Genomic DNA, 26,687 nt, shown 5'->3' with positions numbered 1-26,687 from the left:
TGTCTTTCCTGTATGAAAATGATAATTATAATAATCCCAGTGAAGTCAGGAACTGTGTGCATGTTTTCAGAATTCCATGTCTCCAGTCTAGCACAATGCCTGGCACATGGAATGTGATTAATAAATTACTTCGGAGTGAACGAACAGCCTAAAAGTGAGTGAGCACAGACTACATGATTAGGCATTGAACTTAAGTGCTGCTCAGGGATGAGAAACCTGCTTTAGAATTGCCATTGCAGACGGATGTCCACCCTGAGGCATACAGAGACACAAAATGAGCGCAAGATGATGTTTTTATGTGTGTACAGTGTAGATTTTAGGGCAGTTGATGGCTGAGACAGGGAGGGACAGTACTGAGGAAATTCGTAAGCTAAAGGGATGGATTTGATCCCTTCACCTGCAAAATGAAGCATTCAAACTAGATTATTTGCTGTAAGTGTAGGAATCATTACAGTTATTAAAAACCAGCCCTAGAACATGAGATTCACCCCTAGCTTTTTCCATTAGGTATGACAACGACATATGAAGTCTAGGTGGGGAAAATACAAGTCAGTGTTTTCCTGTTTCTGGAGTGCATTAGGGGGTGAGTGGTACTGTTTTTTATGAATAACCTTGCCAGTAGATACAGCGAGTGTTTACCTGTAACGGCCGAGCATCTCAAGCTTTGTGTTGCTCAGTTCTTCAGCACCCAAGATGCTGAATAATTGTTTTAAAAATCAACCTGCAAAATTCCTTGATTAAATAAATGATACATCAATTTTTATTAGATAAAAACAAATAATCTACATAAATATAGTCACTTATTTGTTGCATAGGAGTGATCCCATCCTCTCCAGACAACAACACACAAGATAAGGAGTGCTTCTGGTTGTCCTATGACCATGCGAGTCTCCATCTGGTTCTGTCATAGCACATACTGAGAGAAACAAACTTCTTCAGTTCACAAAGACTCGAATGAAAAACTGTCAACTTCAGATAAAATATGCCAGGCCTTCCTCAAATATCTTCTAACAATTGAACCAACTATTACTCTTCAACACATGGGTCACTTTCTTTGCATTTGGGTCAAACTCCAACTGTGAAGATCCACCAAAGAAATAGAAAAACCCTGCATGTAAAGACAAGAGAAAATGTGAGCTACTTTCTTCTAAGTAGAAACTTGGAAAGATAAAAAGCTCAGTAAGAGGTACGTGAAAAACAGAAAGAATCAGGGATGTGACTCAGTGGTATGACACTTGCCTAGAGTGTCCAAAGTTGTGTGTTCAAATCCTTGTCTAGAGTGTGCAAAGTTGTGTGTTCAAATCCTTGCCTGGAGTGTCCAAAGTTGTATGTCCAAATCCTTGCGTATAGTGTCCAAAATCATATGTCCAAACACTTGTTTAGAGTGTTTTAAGTCATGTGTTCAAACCCTTGCCTAGAATGTCCAAATCATACATTCAAACCATTGCCTAGAGCATTCTAAGTCCTGGGTTTAAACCCTTGCTCATCAGAGAAAACAGCAACAAAACAACACAGAGTATCTCTGTAGTTTTAGTCTGTGTCAGGGAAAATGTCAAGCATTAATAAAGCTACTATTTTTAAAAACTTGATTGGGCAAGAGCTCTATGACGTAAGCCTATCTAATTCCATCTTTCTGATAAACCGTTGAAGTTTAGGCAGATGTTAATATTTTCCTCAGTGTACTTGCCAGGGAGGGAAGGAGACAGCACTGAGTCTGTGTTATAATCAGAAAAAATAAAAACTAAAAATATCCCTGCTTGTTTGAAACTAAGCTTTATTTCCTTTGCTCCAAGTCCTCTCTCTCTAGTCATCATCTTCCAGCCCTAGGGCTGTTTCTGGCCCTAGGGAGCCAGTGACTGGAGCTCCACCCCTTCTCCTCTCTGCAGATGTGGCGCTCAGTGTCAGTAACAATCGCCAGCTTACTCTTGCTTAGGAAAAATTCCTTAAGTTTCGGTGCATGGAAAGATGAATATTTACAAGAAGCAATGCTGTTAGTCACTAACTGAAAGACAGAGAAAGTCTACAATTGAATAATGGAAACATGCATTTGAGAAGGCCAGCCAGCCTTAAAGCAGGTCCACCACTGGCGGCAGCTTTGTAATAGCATGGATCAAGAACGGCAGCAGCTCGTGCCAGCACTTTGTCTTCCACACATGTGTACAGTGAAGTGTCTGTGTTCATCACCTTCATGAGTCAAAACAGCTCACCTGAAGGAGAACGGTAAATGCCACCAAAGCAAGCAAGTTGAAGTTCTTGGGAGAGAGGAGAGCACTGACTCTTTAAAATCTGTTATTAAAAATGATTTAATCCTCCTCTGTATTCTTATAGTACAGAGCATTTTAAGAGCCCTCTTGCCAACAGAGTACAGGTCCTCTTACCGAATGCTTCAAAGACAGCATCCACCTTTGAGTCAACGCCTGGGAAGTCCTTGGCTACCTTCCTGGAAAATCCGGGCTCCGTGGATCGTTTCTGCTCATCAAATCTGCAGAAGAAGCAAGAGTGCAGTTGTGCAGTGCATGGAGGGTGTGCACCCCATGCTCGTGAGCCTGTGGAATTCCAGCAAGCTTTCCAAGTTCCACATAGATGTCAAGCTTCGTTAGTACCATGTGTTTTTCATAATGTAAAAACTAAGCTCTTAAATCACAACGACTTTGGGAACAGGACAACAGCCTACTCCAACAATACTGTTTGTTACTGTCTTTCTTAAGTCTGGACTGATGGAGGAGTTATTTTCATTTAATAAAGAAACTGCCTTGGCCCATTTATAGGCCAGACCTTAGGTGGGTGGAGTAAACAGAGAGAATGCTGGGAGAAAGAAGCCGAGTCAAGGAGTCGCCATGATTCTCCCACTCCAGACAGATGTAGGTTAAGATCTTTCCTGGTAAGCCAACTCGTTGTGCTACACAGAATATTAAAAATGGGTTAGATCAATATATAAGAGCTAGCCAATAAAAAGCTAAAACTAATGGGCCAGGCAATGATTAAAAGAATACAGTTTCCATGTAATTATTTTGGTTTATAAGCTAGCCATGTGGGCGGCTGGGTGCCGGGGACGCAGCCCTGCTGCTCCTATTACAACACTGGGCAAGAGAATCTTTAGATCTTCCTTCATTCACAAATCATCTACTCAGATACAGCTACTTGTTTGTATGGTTGTGTGATTATACAAACGTGTGTACATATGTCTGCATATAGGTGAACACACGCATGTATGTGTGGTCTAAGTTACTGGTCAGAAATACGATTTCAATGGCTAGAGGGATGCCTTAGTGGTTAAGAACACTTTTGCTGTTCTTTCCCATGACTGCAGTTCATGTCACCGTCCACAGTCAGATGACTTATAGCTGCCTATAATTCCAGCCTCAGATCGTCTGGGGGACGCCTCTTCTGGCCTCTGCGGACAACTCCATGCCCATGTACCCACACGGATATGCCCTCAGAAATAAGAATGGAATATTTGGGGCTGGAGTGATGGCCAGCTGTTAAGAGCAATGTCTGCTTTTACAAAGGCCACAGGTTAGGTCCCTAGCACTCACATGATGGCTTACAACCATCTGTACCTCCAATTCCAGAGGAACTCTATGCACACGTCTGCCTACAAGGGTACTGCATGAATGTGGTGCATGTGTAAGCTCACACACACACACACACACACACAAAATGCTCATAAAATGATAAATTTTAGAAGTTGGATATTAAAAACAAGAAACTATACTTTGCAGCTCACCACCATAAGTAGCCTGTCTATTCTTTCCCTACTCTGTACGCTGAAGTTCTCTATGGAAGCTCCCTAGTGAAGGGGACTGAATGAGACTAAAAAGGGCAGCAAGTGTGGTTTTGGCCAATGAGCTGCACACTGGACCATGTGCCTTGATGTCTCAACATCTGGACTGATGGCCTAGGACTCAGGAAGTCTGTGAGGAGGCCTGAGTGGAAACCACAAAACTGGTCTGCTATTGTGTCTCATTTGTAACCCAGGCAGGGGTCATCAGTGCGTGAGCTCGGCTGGAGTCCTTGAGAGGATGACAACCCACATCTAGGAACAATAACTCTGGGGCACTGGCAGAGGAGCGATGAATGGGGGCATGGGCTCATTATGAAGTTCAGAAACAAAGACTTCATGAGGGTGGAAGCCATTAAGCCTGAGCTTGAAGTATGTGCAGGATTGAGCAGGTAGAGAAGAGGGGCTACACAGTGTCGGGGAGGGGAGGAGACGCACACTCTAAACTTAAGAAATGCCTGTTGGAAGATGTGCCCATGATTCTAGGTCCCCAGCCCCCAGTTGTCAATGCCCCTGTGTGGGTTTCTGACCCCTACAGTTGTCAATGCCCCTGTGTGGGTTTCTGATCCTGGCCCAGTTGTCAATGCCTCCGTTCTTACCCAGAGAGGGAGAGTGAGGATAAGCGTGAGGCGGAAGCGTTTTCTCTAGGGCAGAAGCAATTCTCAGGCGGTCTCTTCCCAAAGCCACGTCCCCAGCATCTCACCTCCAGTATTGGTCGTCCACAAAGAAGTAGGTCTTCTTTGTCTCCTTGGCACTCACAGCAGCATCAATCTTCCTGACAGTGGGAGGGAAGCCGAGTGTGTGGATGCTTTTCGGGTAACCTGCTTGCTCCTCGTGCCCTCGGACTGCCCAGAACTGAGTTCCTGTACAAAAACGAAAGAATGACAGAATCATCAGTAGTGTTAAAAGTCCAGAAATCATGCCTTGCAATTTTGGAAACACATTCTTTACACCATGTCTTTTCATGCTGAATAAATTTAGGCCTGCATTGAATCTATAGATTGCTTTTGGTAGAATTGCCATTTTTACTATGTTGATCCTCCCAATCCAAGAGCAAGGGAGATCCTTCCATTTTCTGGTGTCCTCTTCAATTTCTTTCTTCAAAGACTTAAATTTCCTGTCAAATAGATCTTTCACTTCCTTGGTCAGAGTTGCCCCAAGATATTTTATGCTATTTATGCCTGGGGTGAAAGGTGATGCTTCTCTGATTTCCCTCTCTGCTTCCTTATCCTTAGTGTATAGGAAGGCAACTGATTTTTTGGAGTTGATCTTGTATCCTGCCAAATTACTAAAGGTGTTTATCAGCTGTAGGAATTCTTTGGTAGAATTTTTGGGGTCGCTTATGTATACTATCATATCATCTGCAAATAACGAAAGCTTAACTTCTTCCTTTCTAATACTAATCCCCTTGATCTTTTTATGTTGTCTTATTGCTATTCCGCTAGAACTTCAAGCACTATATTGAAGAGGTATGGAGAGAGTGGACATCCTTTTCGTGTTCCTGATTTTAGTGGGATGGCTTTGAGTTTTTCTCTGTTTAATTTAAAGTTGGCTGTCGGCTTGCTGTAAATAGCTTTTATTATGTTTAAGTATGACCCTTGTATCCCTAATCTCTCCAAGACCTCTATCATAAAGGGGTGTTGAATTTTGTAGAATGCTTTTTCAGCATCTAATGAAATGATCATATGGTTTTTTTCTTCAGTTTATTTATATGGTGGATTACATTGATAGATTTGCATATGTTGAACCAGCCCTGCATCTCTAGGATGAGGCCTACTTGATCATAATGGATAATTTTTCTAATGTGTTCTTGGATTCGGTTTGCCGGTATTTTATTGAGTGATATAACCCTGTAATTCTCTTTCTTGGTTGGGTCTTTGTGTGGTTTTGGTATCAGGGTAACTGTAGCTTCATAAAAGGAGTTTGGCAATGACTCTTCTGTTTCTATATTGTGAAATACATTAAGGAGTATAGGCATTAGCTCTTCTTGGAAGTTCTGGTAGAATTCTGCATTGAAACTATCTGGTCCTGGGCTTTTTTTGGAAGGGAGATTTTTGATAACGGTTTCTCATTCTTCACGACTAACAGGTCTATTTAGATCGTTCACCTGTTTTTGGTTTAGCTTTGGTATTTGGTACTTATTAAAAAAAATCTCCATTTCTTTTGCATTTTCCAGTTTTGTGGCATACAGGCTCTTGTAGTAAGATCTAATGATTCTCTGAATTTCCTCTGTGTCTGTGGTTATGTCCCCCTTTTCATTTCTGATCTTATTTATTTGCGTGTTCTCTCTCTGTCGTTTAATTAGTTTGGATAGGGGTTTGTCAATCTTGTTGATTTTCTCCAAGAACCAACTTTTTGTTTCATTGATTCTTTGGACTGTTTTCTGTGTTTCTATTTTGTTGATTTCAGCCCTCAGTTTGATTATTTCCAGTCATCTACTTCTCCTGGGCGCGTCTGCTTCTTTTTTTTTTTTTCTAGAGCTCTCAGGTGTGCTGTTAAAACCTCAATGTACGCTTTCTCCGTTTTCTTTAAATGGGCACTTAGTGCTATGAACTTTCCTCTTAGCACTGCTTTCATCGTGTGCCATAGGTTTGAGTATGTTGTCTCTTTGTTTTCACTAAAATCACAGAAGACTTTAATTTCTTTCTTAATTTCTTCCTTGACCCAGGTGTGGTTCAGTAGTTGACTGTTCAGTTTCCATGAGTTTGTCGACTTTCTGGGGGTAGCATTATTGTTGCCTTCTAACTTTAATCCGTGGTGATCTGATAAGACACAGGTGGACACTGATATTTTTTTGTATCTGTGGAGGTTTCCTTTGCTTCCGAGTATGTGGTCAGTTTTCGAGATGGTTCCATGAGCTGCAGAGAAGAAGGTGTATTCTTTCCTATTTGGGTGGAGTGTTCTATAGATGTCTGTTAAGTCCATTTGCTTCATTACCTCCAACAATTCTCTTAATTCTCTATTAGGTTTCTGTCTGATTGACCTGTGCATTGGTGAGAGAGGTGTGTTGAAGTCTCCTACTACTAGTGTGTGTGATTTGATGTCTGCTTGAGTTTTAGTAATATTTCTTTTACATAAGTGGGTGCTTTTATATTAGGGGTGTAGATATTCAGGATTGAGACTTCATCCTGCTGAATTGTTCCTGTTATGAGTATAAAGTGTCCATCTCGATCTCTTCTGATTGATTTTAGTTTGAAGTTAGTTTTGTTAGAAATTAGTATGGCCACACCTGCTTTTTTCTTAGGACCATTTGCTTGAAACACCTTTTCCCAACCCTTTACTCTGAGTAGATGCCTGTCTTTGTGGTTGAGATGTGTTTCTTGCAAACAGCAGAATTTTGGATCCTGTTTTCGTATGCAATCTCTTAGCCTGTGCCTTTTTATAGGTGAATTGAGACCATTAATATTAAGTGATATTAATGACCAGTGGTTGTTTACTCCAGTTATTCTTATTGCTTTTGGTAGTAGACTTTGTGAATCTCCCTTCTTTGAGTTGTGCTGGTGAAGGGTCGTTAGATGCCTGAATTATTATAGGCAGTGTTGGCAACTTTGGATTCCTTGGGTTGTGATTTTTCTTCTATTACTTTCTGTAGGGCTGGATTTGTGGCTACGTATTGTTTAAATTTGTTCTTATCCTGGAATGTCTTGTTTTCTCCATTGATAGTGAACGATAGCTTGGCTGGGTATAGGAGTTTGGGTTTGCATCCATGGTCTCTTAATTTCTGCAGTACCTCTATCCAGGACCTTCTGGCTTTCATGGTTTCCATAGAGAAGTCAGGTGTAAGTCTGATCGGTTTACCTTTTTAAGTTACTTGGCCTTTTTCCTTTGCAGCTTTAATATTCTTTCTTTAATCTGTATATTTTGTGTTTTGATTATTATATGGCGAGGAGATTTTTTTTTTGATTCAGTCTGTTTGGTGTTCTGTATGCTTCTTGAATATTCAAAGGAATATCTTTCTTTATGTTGGGAAAGTTTTCTTCCATAATTTTGTTAATAATATTTTCTGGGCCTTTGAGCTGTGACTCTTCTCCTTCTTGTATCCCTATTATTCTTAGGTTTGGTTTTTTTATTGTGTCCCATATTTCCTGAATGTTTTGTAATGAGAATTTGTTGGTTTTGCTGTTTTCTCTGATCAGTGTTTTTTATTTTCTCTATGGTGCCTTCAGAATCTGAGATTCTTTCTTCTATCTCTTGTATTCTATTAATTATGCTTCTTTCTGTAGTCTCTGCTCACTGACCTAGATTTTCCATATCTAGCCGGTCCACAGTTTGTGTTTTCTTCCTTGCTTCTATTTCAATTTTCAATTCTTGAACTGTTTCCATTACCTGTTTGATAGTTTTTACTTGGTTGCCCAGGGTATCATTTACATATTTACTCATTTCTTCAAACTTTTTATTATACTTCTCATCCACTTCTATTAGGGTATTTTTTACATGTTGTTTTAGGGACACTATTGCTTTCATAAAGTCAATTTTTTCCTCTTCTTCTGTGTTAGGGTGTTCAAGTCCTTGTGTTGTAAGATGGGTGTTTTCATGTTGTATTTCAGATTGTTGGGTGAATTCTTGCCTTGGCGTCTGCCCATCTCCTCCTATCGATGTTATCTAATGGGTTTGATTTAATTGTAGTGGGGCGATCTGCTCTCAGTGTGAACTTCACTATTTCATGCGTGAACTATCCCGCATCCGCCGGGTGTGCTCACTGGTGTCTCCGCTGCCTGGGCCTGCCCCTTTCCCTTCTTCTAAAACACAAATAATTAAGGTTTACAATGGAATTTCCAGTCCTTTCTCTTCACCTAACATTACCCATTTAAAGTATTTTCATTTCCTCCTTTGGCCAACCTGATGGCTCTTCAAACAGAGAAAGTCTGTAGTAGCTGTTAAGCCCAAATTAGCTCTTTTAAAAGAAATATTTACTTGTATTTTTATGTATACACCACATGTGTTCAGATGCCCTCAAAGCTGGAAGTGGAAGTCAGATTCCCTGGAGTGGAGTTAGAGGGGGTGTGGGCTGCCATCTTGGGACTGAGCAGGTTCTCGGGAGGAGCAGCAAGTCCTCTTGCCTGCAGGGTCCTCTCTCCTCCCCGACAAGTCTTAATACAGAGGTCAGAGGGTGCCAAATGTCTAAAGTACATTTTTCTGCCAGTGAATGGAAAATAATGCTGCCGTATATGAAGTATGAAATTTCAGATTAGTGGAAGAAGCAAGTAAATATAGGAGTGACTTTTTTAGTAACGTCTACCTCCCTACCAGAGGGCGCCATGGCAATGGAGACTGAAGCACATCTTGGGGGAGGGGTGCTTGCCTGGGCCAACTTGTCAATTGTGACTTAGCATAGGTGGTGCACAGAGAATATACCAATCTGAAAATCAGGAGCAGAGTAGCTGGCTACTAGCAGATGGGACAAAGTCGGCTACACTCGAGCAAGTACATAGCATACCACATGATCCCTTTTCCTGTGAAATGAGTTTTTTGGTGGACTACGTGCTGGAGAAGCCCTATTACATTTTGTTCTTGTGTCTTTCACAGAAAGAACTTGTTGGCTGGGCAGATGCCCTGTGCTCCTTTGAGTCATGCCTTTGTTAGAGTTGGCACACCCTGCTATGGTTCCTGTGTGCCCAAGAACTACGGCTGTGACTAGTTGACTAACCGTGCAAGGACGTGACTTCCAGGACTGATTTGGATGGATAAACTTACTCTAAGCCACCACAACTGGAGGAGATTAATGGCTTGGGGCTATGGAGTCCTCTTTGTTATTAAGTACACTATTATCTATCAAATTTACTGTATATTTTTTACAGTAAAGCAAGCAGGCATATGCCGTTAATTAAGGAAAGGTCCAATTCCTAGAACAGAGCTTCTATATATGAGATTTTAAGTATGTGCTATTTTTAATTGGCATAACAACCAAAGAAAATTGAGATTAGAATTATAAAAATGAAGGAACCAATTCAAGGACGGTTAGCTAGTCCCGCTTACATGTTGATCAAAAGAGTAACGTGGGGGTTACAACCTTCAGTTGCAATGTAAAAATAGAAGGTGGTTGTGGTTGTAATTCCAGCACAGGGAGAGGTGAGGAATCTCTGGGCTTCAATGGCCATCCTACTCAGAGGGTCCAGTGAGTTCCGGGCCATTGAGAGATGCTGTCTCAAGAAAGAAAGGGGGTGGGGAAAAAAGAAAGTTGGATGCCACATAAGGAATAAAAGCTGAGGTTTCTCTCTGTGGTGGTTTGAATAGGGATGGCCACCATAGCCCAGTGTGTGAGTGCTTGACCCATAGGGAGCGCCACTTTTAAGAGCATGGCTTTGTAGGAGGAGGTGTCTCACTGTGGAGCCAGGCTCTGAGGTCTTATAAGCTCAAGCCTGGCCAATGTGACAGAGTCTCCTGCTGCCTGCAGATTAAGATGCAGGATTCTCAGCTCCTTCACCAGCACCATCTGCCTGCACGCTGCCATGTCCTGCCAGGATTATAATGGACTAAATTTCTTAAGGTGGAAGCCAGCCCCAATTAAAGGTTTTCCTTTTGTGGTGACCCCACAGTATTATGCAGGAAATGGGCAGCTGACCGAGCCATTGGGCTAATTCATGGGAAGTGTATATGTCTATGTCCACGTCTGCATGGAGTAACATGCTTTCACAGAGCTAAGGGAAAACATCTGTCCTTTCGATAAGTCACCGTCAGTTCTGTAGAAATCTTGAAATCACGGCATTTTTCTCTTCTATAGTATCCCAGCAGAATATAAACCTGACTTTCACTGTTCAGCAACCGGATACCTCCCCATAACAGGAAGCCCTGCATTCACTCAGTGATAAGAAAGGAGCCCCGATAGGGAGGTGGTTGTCGGCTCTAACAGCTGACCCAGGAAGGTGTAATCTACTGGTCCTCTGCTTTGACTTAGCAGACTACTAATATTCTGTATTATCCTTCACCTTGGTTTCAACTAACATAGTGTCATAGCCCAGGAAATTAGTTGTTTATATGGGAAAGAGGCCTGAGTCACTAAAACTAGCTTCAAAGAGAAAAATTCTCACTTGGGCACCCTGCTGGAGTCAAAAGCAAGAACCCCAGAAGAGATTCCTTTTAACTCAACCAGCTAGATGCTAATACAAATCAAGCCCACAGGCTAGCACAGCTGCCAAGGCTGTGTTCCCAGCCACAGGGGAACTTCAGTCACACCCACTCTGAGATGCAAGGTAGCAGATCCACACTGTGACTCTGTGAAAATGCATGCTTGCTACCGTTGTTACCGCCTGTGGGACTGCTAGCTTGCCTGTGTGCCCGTACAGACTGAGAGCTTTGTGGAGATCACCCCTTTCTTACCCTTATGCTTTGCATTAAATCTTATACCTTATGCCCCATGCTTCAAGGAATAAAGCACATGTAGCAGTAATGTACATGAGTTGATTTATTCCATTTTACCCTTAGATCAAATGAGCCAGTTTTCGTCTGCCCTAGTGAATCTTTCTGGACCCTGAGACGTTTAATGAGCTTAACCCCGAAGTAAGCCTTGATATCCTGTATAAGAGCTGAAGTGGTCAAGGTTCTCTTCTCAGCAACAGAACACTGAAGAGGACACTGTCTGAACCCACACTCACACATATCTTATAGTCTTAGGGAAAAGGTCCCAGTGGGCTTTCCTAAGGACAGAGTCTGGTGCAGAGTGCTTCATGTCCATGCAGTCAGCTCCGCGGATGTCCCAGTCTCCCTGTGGCGGCTGACTCCACACTGTGAGACGGGAAATTTTTATCTTACTATCATGTACTATTGTGTGCACAATGTGAGGTGCCAGGCAAGCAGCACCCTGGAAAAATTCCTGGGTTCCTTTCTGGAATACCAAGTCCCAAGTTATAGGTACCCATTTCAGTAACTTCTTTCTTATCCAGCCTTGTAGCCCTGCCACCCATCATAGCCCAGTCTTTAAGACCTGCTCTGAGCCCACTGCCTTCGTGCTTGATGATAAATAATATGGACTAGACATGATTATGAAGTGTATCCTGCTAGAGATTCATTCTCCAAATGAATGGAGAAATTTGAAAAATTAGGATAGACTAACTTCTTATGAATACTTTTTGTATTGTTTGTGTTTGATCAAAAGTGAGACCCCAGTCCCCTGACACCCCTATATCCAAGAAGTCTGGGATGTTTGGGTGAAAGCATCACCCAAGTCCCTGGAACCCATCCTTGGAGCGCCAATGGAGCAGGAATGGAGCAAGAATCTCTGTTTCAAGCCCCTAGGTCCGGACTCCACCTCCAGAAAAGCCTGTCAAGCAGCGGCACCTCCCCATGGAGGGTCAGAACCACTCCCACAGGCTATTGAGGCTGCTGCCCAGAAAAGAAACATGTCGTCTCCGGGTTTCCCGTGTTCTCCCGTTCCCTCACAATTCTTTCCCGGACCACCTGGGAGTTCTGCATTAAATGTGGGCATCTTTTATTCGTTTTAATTTGGTCCGATTGGAATTATTTGCATCAATGGAGAGGCTGGTCTTAAGAAATCCTCCTAACAGTTTGTTTTCTATTTCAAATTTGAAAGCAATAACATTTCTAAGTGAGGCTTTGCTGTCAGCTATAGCAGCATAATGAAATAGAAAGCATCGTAAAGAAATGATAAAGCGTTAGCTACAGAAGTGGCTTCAGTCTAAGTATCAAATCTTTATTTTGCACATGAACCATCTTTTGGCTGGGCATTTTGGGCTTGCCTGTATCCCAGCATTAGGGAGCCAGCAGTAGAAGAGGTGTGAAGAACAGGTCCTACCCCAGCCTGGGCTGTCAGCACTGTTTTAAAAACCAAACCCGAAGCACCAGTTGATTTTTCTTGTGTGTTCAAATGGCATTTTTTTTTCTGGGGAGAGCTTGTCTGCCAACCCTCCACTCTTGAAAGGAGAGACCTAGGATCAATGTCAGAGAGCACAAACGGCCTCCTTCAGTGACTTCTCCACCATGAACTTGGCCTTCTTGGTTTGTCAGTTGTGGCACTAAACTGTTTCAATTCATAAATTATTATACTAGAAATTATAAAAATATACAAGATAAAATATAAATACATTTTTACTTAGTAGCTCTGTGTATCAACAATTCTAGAAGATAAATCAATTATAAAAATACTTGGCTCTTCAGAAAACTATCTCCTTTAAAATTATGCAGTGTGTATTTTCATTAACTTGGTGACAGGACAGGTTGCCATATTCTTAGCAGTTGAACCAGGTGTTAGAATGACGGATAGCATCAACCATTCTTGTTTGGAGGTTAAATCTGTATTGAGTTGTCTGGTGAAAGAAATAAAAATATCCTAAAAATAAAATGAAACATATTCATTATATTATACATGTAGTTTCCAGCTTTTGACTCAATTTTGCATGACTTCAGTATATACAGTTTTTACATTTGTATTCTAATTTTCAATTATGGTTTTATATTTACATTAAATAGCAATGCTGTTACTTTTGGTATTATAACAAATAGAGAAAATATGTCTGTACTCTTACCATTGTTCTGGAAAACACCATCAACTTTATTGCCGACTCCAAAGAAGTCGTCTGCTATTAATTTGGGATAACCTGAATCCATGGTCTTACTATATTCATCATACCTGATCAGAAAGTGGTTAGAAGTATTAGGACCTTTGAAAACACATGCAGATTGATTAAAATATTTGTGGAAAACACACCAGCATGAGTTGCATACAAATTTTTAATTCTTGAGATTAGAAGAGAGTGAATTGGGTGAGGGAAGAAAAGTTAAATGCTGGGTATGTCAAAATATGATAAGGTCTTCTGAAATCCAATGAACTACACAGATGCTCTCCCTAAGGTAAAATGCTATGTGAATATTTAAGTTTAGGTCAACGTAGCTCGAGAAGTTGGATGCCCTTACTGTCCTATCTTTCCCAGCACAGAAGAGCGCCACAGGCTCACTGGATTCCCTGTATAAGCAGCACCATGTGATACCAGGCTATGGTTGTTCAGTGGCTATGTCATTCACAAAAAGGCAGTTAACCAAGTCCATATGAAACTCATTTTAAGATCTTTCTATGTACAGACAACTGGAACCCTAAAATTATTTGGATTTCAGTCTTTACCTCCAGTACTTGTCATCAACAAAGAAGTATGTTTTTCCAATCTCTTCCTCACAGACAGCAGCATCAATGTGTGTCACGCTGCTAGGGAAGCCAAAGTAGCTGTAGATGTCCGTGGGGAATCCTTCCTGTACACTCTGCTCACGAACAGCCCACACTCTATTGCCTGCCAATCAAGAGCCACGGATGAATCTCTTTGTCTACATTTCCAGAGAAGCTTTACAAGGCAAGAGCAGCATCCTAGCTGCAGACTGCAGCGCTTCAGGGAAGGTGGGGGTGGCTTGTTCTGCCTTAAATGCAGATACTGGGATCCAATTTCAGACCAATTAAATGTGTTTGCCTTTTGTTTGATTGATTGATTGATTGCTGTGTTTTTGAGACAGAGTTTCACTTTGTAACCTATTCTGGTCTAGAAATCACTATGTAACCAGGTTTGACCTCCAATTTGCAGCAATCCCCTGCCTTAACATTTTAGATGCTGGAATTAAAGGTAGGAGCCACCAAGCCTGTTTGTATGAGCTTTTTTTTTTTTTTTTTTTTTTTTTCCGTTCTAGGCTATTGTATTCTGTAAAAAGCTTTGAGAATTATCTTCCCCCTCCCCCTATAGCAGTTGAAACTCCTTTCCAAAGCTCAGACAACTAGAGGTTCTAGGCTACCTCAGTGCTGACTAAGTTCCCTGGCATCATAGATGGTAGATATGAAAATTTATGCAGATTCCAGGGTCTGCATCCAGTACCTAAACTATGTGTTATAGGAAACTGATCTGTTTGGAAAGCAAGATCACTCTTGTTGACAAACACACTTATTTTTAGCTCACATGAAAAGCTGCTTTGAAATGCTGTGTATGTAAACTTCTATTGAGTTTTACACACACACACACACACACACAAAAATGAGACAGGCCATTGCAGAGTATTGTGCCTGTCTGAACTGCGGTCCCTTCTCTGTTGGGGTGTGTAACTGTATCAAGTATCTCGATGATTGTACTACAGCAAACAGGTTGGTGAAAACATGTGTGTCTGACATGGTCCTTGGTGTAGGAGTTGCTGGATCCTTTGATCTCACTGAATCACACAGACTCGTTGAGGTCCATCTGCAATGACTCTGATTTTCTCATACATTATTCTATGAATGAATTGCCTGGGAAACTTAGTACAATTTAGATTCTCTCAAGGAAGTTTCACAGTGAGACCTGAGACTCTATTTCGTTTTTCAAGGTAGGTTGTCATCAGGACAAGGGTACTGGGACATGCCTGACTTTTCCTAGTAAAGTTCAGAGACTGACAAAAGACGAGAGTCTTGGATGAAAGGCCGAGGAACATGCTGTTACTAGAAGAAATGCAGTCAACAGTGCCTCATCTGTCTACCAGGTGTTAACTTTTGTTCTCTCAAGGGTATGGTTCACATTGAAATGGGGTCTAGGAAACTGCATACACAAAATTGTTCTGTGTCATCCTTTGTAGAATCAACTTGTGCCTCTTAATTTTATTTCAGAGAACTCACAGCAATATAAAGAAGTTTAAAACACAGTGATTGTTTGCATATTATTTAACAATCCAAAAATGTTATATCATTTACTTTTCAATCAAAATGATGCTAAAATATAATATAGCTTTAACTGTGCTGATTGACAGGCTCCGTGAGCTTACATCATGGAGCTTAGATTTTCAGAAGAACATGCAGTGAGTGTAGCCAGGACCCTTTTATCTCACTCCAGAGATAAATAAAAATTTAATTTATAAAACAGAAACAGTCAGAAACATTACCTTTGAAAAAGTAGGCTTCATCTGCCATACTAGCTTCGTAAACAGCATCAAGTTCCCCTGGCAGATCTGGCCAGAGTATACCTATCAAATTGAGCTCCGGTTCCGGAATGGCTCTACTCACACGGATGTAGAACCTGATTAAAGACAGAGAGCACAGTTGTCAGCGAGTCTCCCAGTAGTCTCCACCCCCTTCTCGCTGGAGAACTGCTGTCAGCAAATGTCTACTGTCTTTCCAAGGAGTGGCCAGGATGAGGGTTTCTGTTTGATGTGCTTGTTTCTTCACAGAAACACCCATGCTGCGGCAAATCCTAAAAGTGACAATGGTATATCATCTGGAACCCTATCATGTGAAGACACAAATGGCATATACAAGCTCAATATAAGGAATAAACAGTCATGAAAATCGGACTGGGGATCTAGATCATTAGTACACATCTGGCCCAGCATGTTTGAGCCTCAGTACTATCAACAAATTTCAGTGAAGATGATGATAAAACAATGTTTTTTTTAAAAAATTACTTTTATTGCTGGTTCTAGTATACTTTAATTTTTATAATAACTGCGATTCACAGCCAGATTGTGTAAGACTTAAAATATAGTAGTCAGTTTTGGTGTGCCATGAGGAGCTGGCTGTAGCAGGTGACCAATTGCAGCACAGTATCCTGTACTTAGTGACGGTTGTCTTCCTGAACATCTGAGGGTACATGGGTACTCCCATGAACACCTGAACCTGTGGAAGATTAAATCCTTTATATAGGGTACCTTTTTAAAATACAGTCTATGAGGCCACACCTACAGGCCCCTTCTATGCCACATCCAATCTCTTCACCGAGCCAGATTTCCCACATTCTAGGCTCTAGCCCAGTGAGTCTCACTGACCTGCTCCTCCTACCCCCACCACAGCCCCAACCTGCCAGATCTAGTCTGGGACCCATGCGCAGCCTCCCAACCTAGTCTGGCCACCCCTGCCTGAAACCCAAACTTCTAGGTTTCTGTCATGATCCTGTCTACCTACCCCATAACCTACAGGCACCCTAACACTGCATTCAACCTTTCCTCCCAGCCAGATCTACCCCATACTCCAGGTCCTTAACAGGAGGAACATCCTGTACATCAGCCCTGTGTCTTCTGAACATTCCTCCCAAACCATTTCCCAACTCTAGGCCCAACCCTCCCACATAACCTCTCTTCTGCCCCAACCTGCTCTGTCTGTATCAGATCTAGAGCTATCAATAGATGTCTACATGCCCAGGTCTTATTGAAAACACACCAACAATAGAAAATGAAAGCTCAAACCATTATCATCTCTTTAAAACCTATCTGTCCTGTAGAAATGTCTGCCAGAATGAAAATAGACCCATATCTATCACCATGCACAAAACTCAAGTCCAAATGGATCAAAGACCTCAATATCAATCTGAACACACTGAACCTGATAGAAGAGAAAATGGGAAGTACCCTACAACATATGGGCACAGGAGATCGCTTCCTATGTATAACCCCAGCAGCACAGACATTAAGGGCAACATTGAATAAATGGGACCTCCTGAAACTGAGAAGCTTCTGTAAAGCAAAGGACACTGTCATTAAGACAAAAAGGCAGCCTACTGACTGGGAGAAGATCTTCACCAACCCCGCTACAGACAAAGGTCTGATCTCCAAAATATATAAAGAACTCAAGAAACTAGACTTTAAAAGGATAATTAACCCAATTAAAAAATGGGGCACTGAACTGAACAGAGAATTCTCATCAGAAGAAGTTAAAATGGCCAAAAGATACTTAAGGTCATGCTCAACCTCCTTAGCGATCAGAGAAATGCAAATCAAAACAACTTTGAGATATCATCTTACACCTGTCAGAATGGCTAAAATAAAAAACACCAAGGATAGCCTTTGCTGGAGAGGTTGTGGAGAAAGGGGTACCCTCATCCATTGCTGGTGGGACTGCAAACTTGTGCAACCACTTTGGAAATCAGTGTGGCGGTTTCTCAGAAAAATTGGGATCAACCTACCCCTGGACCCAGCAATACCACTCTTGGGAATATACCCAAGAGATGCCCTAGCATATGACAAAAGCATTTGTCCAACTATGTTCATAGCAGCATTATTTGTAATAGCCAGAACCTGGAAGCAACCTAGATGCCCTTCAATAGAAGAATGGATGAAGAAAGTGTGGAATATATATATATACATTAGAGTACTACTCTGCGGTAAAAAACAATGACTTCTCGAATTTTGCATGCAAATGGATGGAAATAGAAAATACGATCCTGAGTGAGGTAACCCAGACCCAAAAAGAAGATCATGGGATGTACTCACTCCATAATTGGTTTCTAGCCATGGATAGGGGCCACTGAGTCTATAATTTGTGATCCTAAAGAAGCTAAACAAGAGGGTAAACCCAAGGAAAAACATATAGATATCCTCCCAGCTATGGGAAATAGACAAGATTGATGGGCAAAAAATGGGAATCTTGGGGGGTGGGGTGGGATGGGGATGAGGGGAGATGGGGAGAGAAAAGTGTGAAGGAGAGGATGAGGGGAACTGGGGGAATCGGGGTGATTGGGGGTAAAGGAAGGTTGGATGGGGGAGCAGGGAAACTCATACCTTAGTTAAGGGAGCCACCTAAGGGTTGGCAAGAGACTTGAACCTGGAATGGCTACCAGAAGCCCAGGGCAATGTCCCCAGTTAGTTCATTGGGGCACCTGAGGATAGGGAACCTGAAATGAACCTATCCTATAATCATACTGATGAATATCTTGCATATCGCCATAGAACCTTCATCTAGCGATGGGTGGAGATAGAGACAGAGACCCACACTGGAGCACCGGACTGAGCTCCCAAGGTTATAATGAGGAGCAGAAGGAGAGAGAACATGAACAAGGAAGTCAGGACCATGAGGGGTGCACCCAACCACTGAGACAGGGGGGCCGATCTATTGGGAGCTCACCAAGGCCAGCTGGACTGCTACTGAAAAAAACATGGGATAAAACCGGACTCTCTGAATGTGGTGGACAATGAGAGCTGACGAGAGGCCAAGGAGAATGGCACAGGAACTTTCATCTGGCGATGGATCGAGAGAGAGACAGAGACCCAATTTGGATCAACCGTCTGAGCTCTTAAGGTCCAAATGAGGAGCAGAAGGAGGGAGAACATGACCAAGGAAATCAGGACCACGAGGCGTGCACCCACCCACTGTGACAGTGGAACTGATCTATTGGGAGCTCTCCAAGGTCAGCTGGACTGGGACTGAATAAGCATGGGTTGAAACTGGACTCTCTGAACAAGGCGGACAATGAAGGCTGATGAGAAGCCAAGGACAATGGCACTAGGTTTCGATCCTAATACATGAACTGGCTTTGTGGGAGCGTAGCCTGTTTGGATGCTCACCTTCCTGGACCTAGATAGAAGTGGGAGGACCTTGGTCTTCCTGTAGAGCAGGGAATTTGGACTGCTCTTCAGTATCGAGAGGGAGGGGGAGTGGACTAGGGGGAGGAGAAGTGGAGTGGGGATAGGGGGAGGGGAGTGGGGGGAGGGGGCAATATGTGGGAGGAGGGGGAGGAAAATGGGAAACGGGGAGCAGTTGGAAATTTTAAGTAAAAAAGAATTTAAAAAAATCATTGATATATTCATAAAAAAATATATTTCTGACATTTCAATAGGCTCTTTAAAAGGATATTAGGTAGAAAACCATGGTACATTAAAGAAATTTATTGCTTTCAATTTAGTGATCCACAGAAGCAGGAATATGTACATAAGTTAGAGGAATGTCAAAGAGAAGAAAGAGAATGGAGTTTGAGGGGCAAAGTGACTAATGATAAAATATTCATATCTATGTATAGCTAAATCAAGTCACTTATAAAAGGTCAAATAAAAAAGTACAAGTATGTGAGGAGTACAAATTTTAAGAGATTTTTAGCAATGATATTTTATCATAAGATGGACAACTCCAATGATATACATGAAGCCAAATTTAAGAGGGCTTCAAAGAATATAATTTCAAAAAGCAGAATTATCATGTATAGAGATACATCTTCTTACTAATCATGGTAGTACATGTCTTTAAAACCAGGATTTAGGAAGTAGAGGCAGAAGGATCAGAAGCCCAAGGCTACACTCCACAACAAAGTAAATTTGAAGCCTGTGCTATAACACCTCTGTCTCAAAGCAAAACAAAAACTAACTGCAAAGAAAAGAAACATGCCTTCTGTAGTAAATAAATGGAAAACACAATGAACATTATCTATCATTGTGCTTTTTAAAAATCTAAGTATTAATAAACCATTGGAACAATTTGTTACTAAACAAAAAAAAGAACAATCATAAACTTAATCAAAGAATAAAAGAAGTTTAAAGAAGATATGAAAATGCTCAATTAAATCAAAGATAAAGAGCTTACAGAGAATAAAACACAAACATAAAGTTGATGGAAATGACAAAGACAATCCAAAACTCAAGAATGAAATTAAATAAGGTGACAGAAACACTGAAGAAAACTCAAGCTGAAATGAAAATGGAATTGAAAAACCCAGTAACTCAACTAGAAAGTGTACAGGAAGCCTTACAGTTAGGGTGGAACAAGCAGAAGACAGGGAATTAGGACTCCAAGATAAAGGAGAGCATCTAGAACAAATAAAACACAGGAAAGAAGCACACAGGAGATGTGGGATACCATGAAAAACCAACCCTCTTCCTTATAGCATAGACAGAGTGAAGAGCCTCGAGTTAGCAGGATAAACCAGATCTCTAACAAGATCATAGAAGAAACCTTTCTCAAACCAAGGAAAAACATACCTGTGCAGATACAAGCAGCACACAGACCACCAAATAGGCAAGACCAGAAGAAGAAAATCCCCACAGTAATCATAATTAAAAGCTAAGTACACATATCACTGAGTTGTTTTATGTTGCAACATAAAAGTTGCAAGAGAAAAGGCACAAGTTACAAATAAAGGAAAGCCTTAGATAACAGATTTCTCAATGGAAGCTTTGAAAGCCAGAAGAGCCTGAAGCAATGAATTCCAAATTCTAAAAAATTATGGCAGCTAGTCTAGATTAATACACATAGCAAAACTATCCACCATAACTGAAGGAGAAAGAAAAACTTTCTACAATATTAAAAACTTAACTTTTTTATCCAACATGCAAAATTTGAAGAAAATACAGGAAACAGTATCTAGGGTTGGAGAGAGACTGTGGACAAATATGAAGCCATAATTATTAAAACACAACAACAACAAAAATTCAACAGCATGGCCAAAATTAATATAACCATTTCAATAATAACTTTAAATATCAGTGATTCCAATTTCCCAATCAAAAGACATGGGTTGATTAAATGGATCAAAGAACAAAAATCCATCTGATTTCTACAAGATAAGCTTCTTAGCTTTAGAGATAAACATCTTCTTTGAATAAAAGGATGGATAAAACACTCCTAAAATGAGTCTAGGAAGCAAAAGAAAACAAAAGATGGCTAAGAAATATCTCTAAAAAGTTTATTTCTTCTAGCAATAAGGAAAATAGAAATAAAAATAGCTTTATGATTTCATCCTAACCCAGTCAGAATGGCAAAGATTAACCAAACAATATACAAATACTGCATGGGGGCTGGGGAAGAGGGAACCTTCATTGCTGTTGTTAGGGACAGCTAACTGGTGCAGACACTGTGGAATCAGTGTGAAGAATTATAAAATGAACAAAAATAAACCCACCACATGACCCAGTTGTATTACTCCTGGGCATAGACCCTAAATACTTGTTCACCATGCTCCTTGCTTTTTTGTTCACAATCACTAGGAAATGGTAGTAACCTAAATGTCCTTCAACGGATGGGTTGGTAATAAAAATATAGTATATGTTCAATATGGAATATTATTATTATAAAGAAAAAATGTAACTAAGAACCTTGACGATCAGTGGATGGAACCCGAAAAGACCATCCTGAGTGAGGTAACCCTGATACAAAACCAACAGGACATGCTCTCTCTCATCAGAGGCCCCTAACTCCAAATCTTCAGATGTAATAAACACCCTGGAGTAACTGGGAAATCAGGAAAGTAAAAGAGGAGCCATTACCAGGGTAGAAGGGTTGGGAAGCAATAGAGAAAATAGTAGGGTGCAAGTGTTTCGATCAGGAAAATGGAAAGGGGGCAGCTGTATTCAGGAAGGGGAAAATGAGATAAATACAGAGAAAAAAGGGAGAAAGGCAAAATAGCAGTATTCCATCTGAAAAAGTAATAAGGAATCATACTATTAACTATCTTGCTAAGAAAACCCCCACAATATGCTTGTCTTTACATAAATAAACGCACACTATTTAAATAGGATTTTTCCACATGAGCTGACAATGCTCCATCCAAGAGTCAAAGACCACCTAATAAAAAAACACCAGACATGAGAATCCCTCTTTTGAGTTCTTGGTCAAGGTTGTCCCAGAGAATCTCTAAACAGGTTGCCCCCAGAAATGGAAGATAAGTCCCTGTTGCTTAAGACACCATGAACTTCACACAGAGAGCCTACAGGCTCTGAGCTCAAACTCACCTGAAGAACTCTTCCATGAGGACTACCTATTATGACACCAGAAAGTGCCACACAAATTTCCAAAGGTGAAGGAGTGTGATTTTTCAGAACCTACTGACCCAACCATATAGAACCAGTAATTATTCGTTGTATAAAGAAAATAAGAGAAGCACAATCAATTGTGACCATGTAATTACACACACTGTTAGGCTACCATATGCGGCATATTGGTGGCCTGAAATGGTGAATATAGAGCCCAGAGCAAATCGAAGACCTTACCTGCCCTTAAAGAATATCACTTCTCCCCGAAATGTAGTTATCGCATCAAAGGTTAGAGCACTATCACACGGTCTGGGGGTTGTAGCACCTGTTGGCTGGATGGGATTTGGAGAAGGTCCTAAAGAATATGAGAGACCTGGAGTTACTTTCCAAGGTTCCAGAGCCCACGTGAAGAATGTAGTGCCTTTAACAGCTAATGGCTGCTTCACTTACCGTACAAAGCCTGAATGCGATTAATATCTTCCTGGTTTAGCACAAAGTCGTCAACATACCATGTATAGCTGGGGAACATTAGTGCCCCTATATCACTGGAATGAGTGAGTCCAAGGGAGTGGCCCAATTCATGAGCGGTAACATAGAACAAGTTGAAATCTGGAAGGAGAAAGATCCATTTCTAATTACTAAAAATTATACTGTTTTGAGGCATTTAGTAAGGAAATAATCTTTCAGGATGAATATCCGTATCTTCTTAGTCCCTTTTTAAAATCCACATATGTTTATACTGCCCTTTTCTGGTGGTGGGAGCGTGCCCATTTTAACTATAAGAAGGCACAGGAGAGTCTACACTCAGGATGAGATCGGTAAGTCCATGTTAACAATGAGCTGGGCCAAGTTCCTTTGCAGAGGAGCAATGAAACTCTGACAGTTTCTACTTTTCTTAGGGCTGATAAATGCTTAGGGCTAGGAAAATCGAAATACACAAACAACTGTTTTCTCATTTTGTTTTCCAAGTTTAGTAGCAAGTTTGTCACGTGTATTGCATCTTTCTTGTGAGAACATTCCAGGACCATAAGTAAAACATTGAACATTTGTCTTTCTTTCTTTTTAAAAGAAGGTAGTTTGCTTGTCTGTTGTGCATGCACACGCGTGCAAGCACAGAGTGTGCAGAGGATGCCTGTGTGGAGGGCAGAGAATGATCTAGAAGATTTGACTTTCTCCTGCCTACCAAAGAGTTTCAAGAATCAAACAGGTTTTCAGGAGTTGCGTCTCACCAGCCCTCAGAATTTCTTAAGAGAAGTTTTAGAGTGACCTATTTGTCACCAGGGAGATGATATGTGATCAGAAGTCACTCCGGCCTCATGCTTCTCAACGTGATACTAATTCTAAGAGTGGTGACAGATTGCCTACTTCCATGAATGCATTAAATCAACCAGCATTGCCGTGCACTGGAAGAGGCCCAATGAACTGAGCGGAGCAGCTCAGCAGACTCACTTTCACTGGTGTCAGTCCACCTCTCATCAAGATCAAAGTGAACGTCGCCCCCAATCCCTGGGCCTGGCTGAAAGGCGTGAGCAAGGCGAATGGAAAGCCCATCGAAAGGGTTGTTGTCGCCATGGTCTGCAAGAAACAAAATTCAACAAAAGGCTCATTGATTCTCATATTGGTTAGCTCAGTGCTTTGCTGAGCTGCCAGCAGACTTCCAGTCAGTGTGATGTTATTTTACTCCTCAACCCCATAAAATCAACAATGCTCTTAACAAGCAACTGCCATGCAAAGCAGAGATTATCAAGGGGCAAGCCAAGGTTGAAGAACTTACCTCCACGATAGAAGGCCAGCACAATGTCTCCTTCCTCATCAAAGACCCTGGAGAATGTCAGTGGGGTCACATCACTCCAGACTCTGAAGGCTTTCGCTATGGACTGGTCCACAACTGCTCTTGGCAAAAGTGGTGTGTAGTTTAAAATACTAAGAAAAAAAATAAGATGGTGATACATTGGGTTTTGTTTCCTTCTATTCTAATGGGGGAGTAATGGCCCAGTTTTGATTCTGATATGCGGTCTAGTTACCTGTATGTCAGATGTGTTTTTGTCCAGCGCGGATTGTTGGAAATAATGGCTTCCGGCGTCACATCAGACACCCCACACCTGGGGTTACTCATCACTCTCAGGGTTTCAGGATCTGACTTTCCAGTCACTTTCAACCCAAATATTTGCTGCATTTCCTTCAGCTTTTCAGCCATCAACTCCTTGCCACTCAGGTTTTTAACTTCTGTGTCATTGCCCAAGTTGTAGTAGTTTTCCAGGTATTTCTGATAAAATATAAAATTAATGAACCAGTAGGTCTGGAGAGAGGTCTCAGCAGTTAAGAGCACTTCCTGCTTGCAGGGAACCCAGGCTCAGGAGATACTGGCTTCTACTACTGAGGTGGGCAGACACACCATACATACACTCAATCATACACATAGTTAGAAACACATAAATATTTAAAGTTATTGAAATACTAAATGGAAAGTGGTTCTCCCTTTTTTGAAAAAATGAAACCCTGAAATTTAGACAAACTAGAGAATTACTTTCAAACTTTTGATTCAGCTTTACTGTTAGAACAAGATTTGTAGGTGAGGTTTGCGCTCTTGCAAATCCACCTTTGTAGAGGGAGCTGCCTTCCCTTCCTTGGGTTCCCTCCCCTCCAGCCAGAAAGGAGGTATCCAGCTAGACTTGGTAGATACATTTTTAGAAGGTTCCCTTTCTGGCAAATGGCATTTCTCTTAGAAGGAAATCCATCTTCTAGTATAGCCACCACGCTATACTAGAAAGACACAAAGTCAAGACTCGCATTCCCGCCATAGGTAATATTTCATCCATTTACCCAGGCAGTCTCCACATCTTGCCGCTGTCCTTCTTGGAACACAGGGAAGGCATAAGAGCTGGTGCCCCAGAGAAGCAACAGCAAAGGGAGGCGAGGCATGATGTCCCTCTTTTCTGGGCAAGATCAGCAGCGGTCCCCTGCCTGCCTGCTCCAGTATCCTACCGAGGAAGCTCCATCTTTATATAGGGACTTCTCGCACTTCTAGAAAGCCAGAGGCTGTGTGACTCATGATTCACAACATCCTCTTCATCGGCAGTGAAGAGCCTGGGAAACCAGAGACTGTGACACCTAGCAGATTGTTTGGGCTGGTTTGGTGTGATAATCCCAGAATTATATCAAACAGGACATTTGTGAAAGAGATGATCTTCACCAATTAAACAGTTAGTTTCTCCAATTCATGTTTATACTATTGGGAAAGGATCAGGCCTATTAAAAACATAGGCAAAGCATAACTCCAAGGCTGTGTGTGTGTGTGTGATATATATGGGATGTGTGTGTATGTGAGTGCTTTGTATATGTGTTATATGTGGTACATGTGTTGTATGTGTATATATGTGTCTATGTGGTATGTGTGTATATGTATGTGTTGAATGTGTGGTATGTATATGTGTGTGTTGTGTGTCTGGTGTGTGTTTGTGCTTGTGTGTATGTATGTGTGTAGTGTATGTGTAGTTTATGGTATGTGTGTATATCTGTGTATGGATATATGTTCATGTATATATGTGTGTGTGGTATGTGTGTATGTATGTACATGGTGTGTGTGGTGTGTGTGTTTTTGGAAATGGTCTCCTATTGTTCTGAGTTCACCTAAAAGGTCACATACTCCCATTGCTAGGATTACGGATACACATCATCACGACTTGCTTTTTCCGCAAAAATTTCTGGGACCAAAATCAATCCCTCTTCCCTTGCACAGTAAACTCTTTCCCTGAGCCAACCCCACAGCCCTCACTGGCCTTTATACAGAGTAGAGTTTGCTACTCAGTTCTCCTGATGTCTGCACACACCCTGCCCCCAGGAAAGAGGGGATTACTGACCCCCGAGTGATGGATGATGTTTTGCACCCATGCTATTTGAACTCAAGGCCCTCCAATATTTACTGGCTCTCCTGGGTTCCTGCGGCTCCCTGCTGCCTTTGATAAACTCTCTGCTATGAGACTGCAACAGTGCCATGGCTTCTCTTTATCTTTATTGAGGTGTAGGCTACAAGAACTTTGCCCAAGAGGAACTCTCCTCCAGGCTGGGAGATGATGTATGAAAAGCTAAATAGACCTTGTTCATGAGCCTTAAGGTCAAACAAGACCCATCTTTGAAACCTGTTTAAACACAGCAGGTAGAATGGGCTGCCAAGAGACCAAGTGTGATTCTGGGCTCTTGCATGTGTTTATACTGTACACACACACACAAACACACTCACATTCATGCTTATATTTATATGTTCATCCATTCAGAAGGTCTCACGGAGTTTCTCTTGAACAGTAAAATGCATGCTTCGCTGTGTATGAAAGCTGTGCACTCAAGGACCCGTGTTTCATATAAAGTTGAAGTGGGTGCTGACTCATGGTATCCATATCTCCATCAGAGACAAGGTTATCTGTCTCTGTAGGTCCCTCCTCCTGTCCTGTCCCGTCTTGAAAAAAACTCAATAATGTACAACACTGAGAAGAACTGACTTCCACTCCCA

General features: G+C 41.5%; 1 protein-coding gene across 2 annotated transcripts; it reads right to left on the bottom strand.

The window, feature by feature from the left end:
- Positions 1–1,007: 1,007 nt before the first annotated feature.
- LOC130873402 (interstitial collagenase A-like) lies at positions 1,008–25,102 on the bottom strand. 2 transcript variants are annotated; one of them, XM_057768221.1, is made up of 10 exons: positions 25,004–25,102; positions 24,205–24,446; positions 23,955–24,103; positions 23,630–23,755; positions 22,631–22,789; positions 22,418–22,535; positions 15,617–15,750; positions 4,485–4,644; positions 2,379–2,482; positions 1,008–1,108 (listed from the first exon to the last, which is right to left on the bottom strand). In XM_057768221.1, the coding sequence occupies exons 1-10, from the start codon at positions 25,100–25,102 to the stop codon at positions 1,008–1,010; spliced, it is 1,392 nt and encodes a 463-aa protein (XP_057624204.1). The 2 variants fall into 2 exon arrangements, with proteins under 2 accessions (XP_057624204.1, XP_057624206.1); XM_057768223.1 differs by lacking the exons at positions 1,008–1,108; positions 2,379–2,482; positions 4,485–4,644 and adding exons at positions 12,964–13,064; positions 13,261–13,364; positions 13,854–14,016.
- Between the last annotated feature and the right edge of the window lie 1,585 nt (positions 25,103–26,687).

Source organism: Chionomys nivalis, chromosome 4 (genome assembly GCF_950005125.1).
Source record: "Chionomys nivalis chromosome 4, mChiNiv1.1, whole genome shotgun sequence".
Taxonomy (NCBI): Eukaryota; Metazoa; Chordata; class Mammalia; order Rodentia; family Cricetidae; genus Chionomys; species Chionomys nivalis.
This window is presented reverse-complemented; position numbering and strand designations above follow the sequence as displayed.

Bases quoted from the DNA above. Each gene is read 5' to 3' on its own strand.
- LOC130873402 (XM_057768223.1), bottom strand. From the start codon at position 25,102: ATGCCTCGCCTCCCTTTGCTGTTGCTTCTCTGGGGCACCAGCTCTTAT. The intron at 23,756-23,954 runs GTAAGTTCTTCA...TGTTTCTTGCAG, and splicing joins GCTGGCCTTCTATCGTGGAG to ACCATGGCGACAACAACCCT. The intron at 13,365-13,853 runs GTAAAGACTGAA...CTTTCTGATCAG, and splicing joins GTTGATGACAAGTACTGGAG to GTATGATGAATATAGTAAGA.